The 1,135-nt window shown below is 59.3% G+C and overlaps 1 protein-coding gene across 1 annotated transcript; it reads right to left on the reverse strand.

Moving 5' to 3' along the window:
- Window positions 1-246: 246 nt before the first annotated feature.
- On the reverse strand, window positions 247-510 carry EMIHUDRAFT_78778 (hypothetical protein; the record flags this gene model as incomplete). The annotated part of the gene is made up of 1 exon (XM_005758614.1): window positions 247-510. One exon carries the CDS (start codon window positions 508-510, stop codon window positions 247-249), a length of 264 nt encoding a protein of 87 aa, XP_005758671.1.
- Between the last annotated feature and the right edge of the window lie 625 nt (window positions 511-1,135).

Below are 1,135 nucleotides of genomic sequence, written 5' to 3' on the forward strand. Positions count from 1 at the left end.
CCTTTAGAGCTCTACAGACCTCAATCAAACACAAAGATAAGATCACGTCACGATCCGTCGATCATGCGCTCCCCGAGACGATCGTTTACGGTTTAGTCACGATACGCTTTTGGGGTGTTTTGACACGACGCAACAGCGGATTTGACCTGACAGCTAGGGGCTCTACTCTCCACGCTGCGCACACACTCATCACCTCTGAGCAAATAGCTGTGGGGTACCGTACAGGAGCGCAGACCCGGGCAACTACTACATGTCACTCTTCCTGGTGACTCCGGTGACCTTGCCAAGCATGACGGCGGTGTTGCCGTCGAGGAAGGCGATGCGTGAAAGGCCCTCGCAGTTCTTGAAGGAGTCGACGACGAGCGGCTGCTGCGGCTGGAAGGCGACCTCGGCCATCTCGTTGGACTTGAGCGAGTGCGGGCTCTCCATCTTCTTGCCGCCGGTCTCCTTGCCGACCTTGAAGACGAACTCGGTCGCGCGGCACGCCAGGGCTGCCCCCGGCGCATACATATCTTCCGCTTACCGAATGGAGCTCGCGCAGCAATCTTCTACAACACGCTCAGCGCCGATACTCCGCGACGATTCACCATTCGGCCTGGAGGGACATGCATGCGGCGGCGGGCCGCGCAGGGAGGAGGGAGCAGGTGCGGTTTGTCTCGGTCAGCCAGTTCGGCGCGGGCGCGTTCTTGAACGCGATCCCGACCCGCGCGCACTTCCGTCTGCCCTCGTACGTGCTGCGCTTCGCGCTGCAGTGCCGGTTAGGGTGCGCACGAGCTTCCGGTCCACCTCCTCATATATTCCGTGAGTTCGGAGTGTGCGGTCGCGTGGAATTTGGTTGCTTTCAATGGTTGCTCACCAGTTGGGGTATGGTGAAAGTTACGGGGCTCTAAGCGCGGTGTCTGCCGCCGTACGCACATGTACATGTACTCTGGGGCATGTACTGACGTATCATTGTACGAAATGACATTATGGAAAAACCACAGACGGAAACAAACCCGGACCGGTCCAGTCATGCACGGACAAAAATGGGGGCGCGAGGGTGTGCGGCCTGCGCTTCCCCAGAGATGCACTCACACCAGCTTGCTGGGCAAGCACTTGGCCGCCTCGGTCGAGATGGGGCAGTCCTTCTCCATGT

The sequence above is a fragment of the Emiliania huxleyi genome, assembly GCF_000372725.1.
Source record: "Emiliania huxleyi CCMP1516 unplaced genomic scaffold EMIHUscaffold_8515, whole genome shotgun sequence".
Taxonomy (NCBI): Eukaryota; Haptophyta; order Isochrysidales; family Noelaerhabdaceae; genus Emiliania; species Emiliania huxleyi.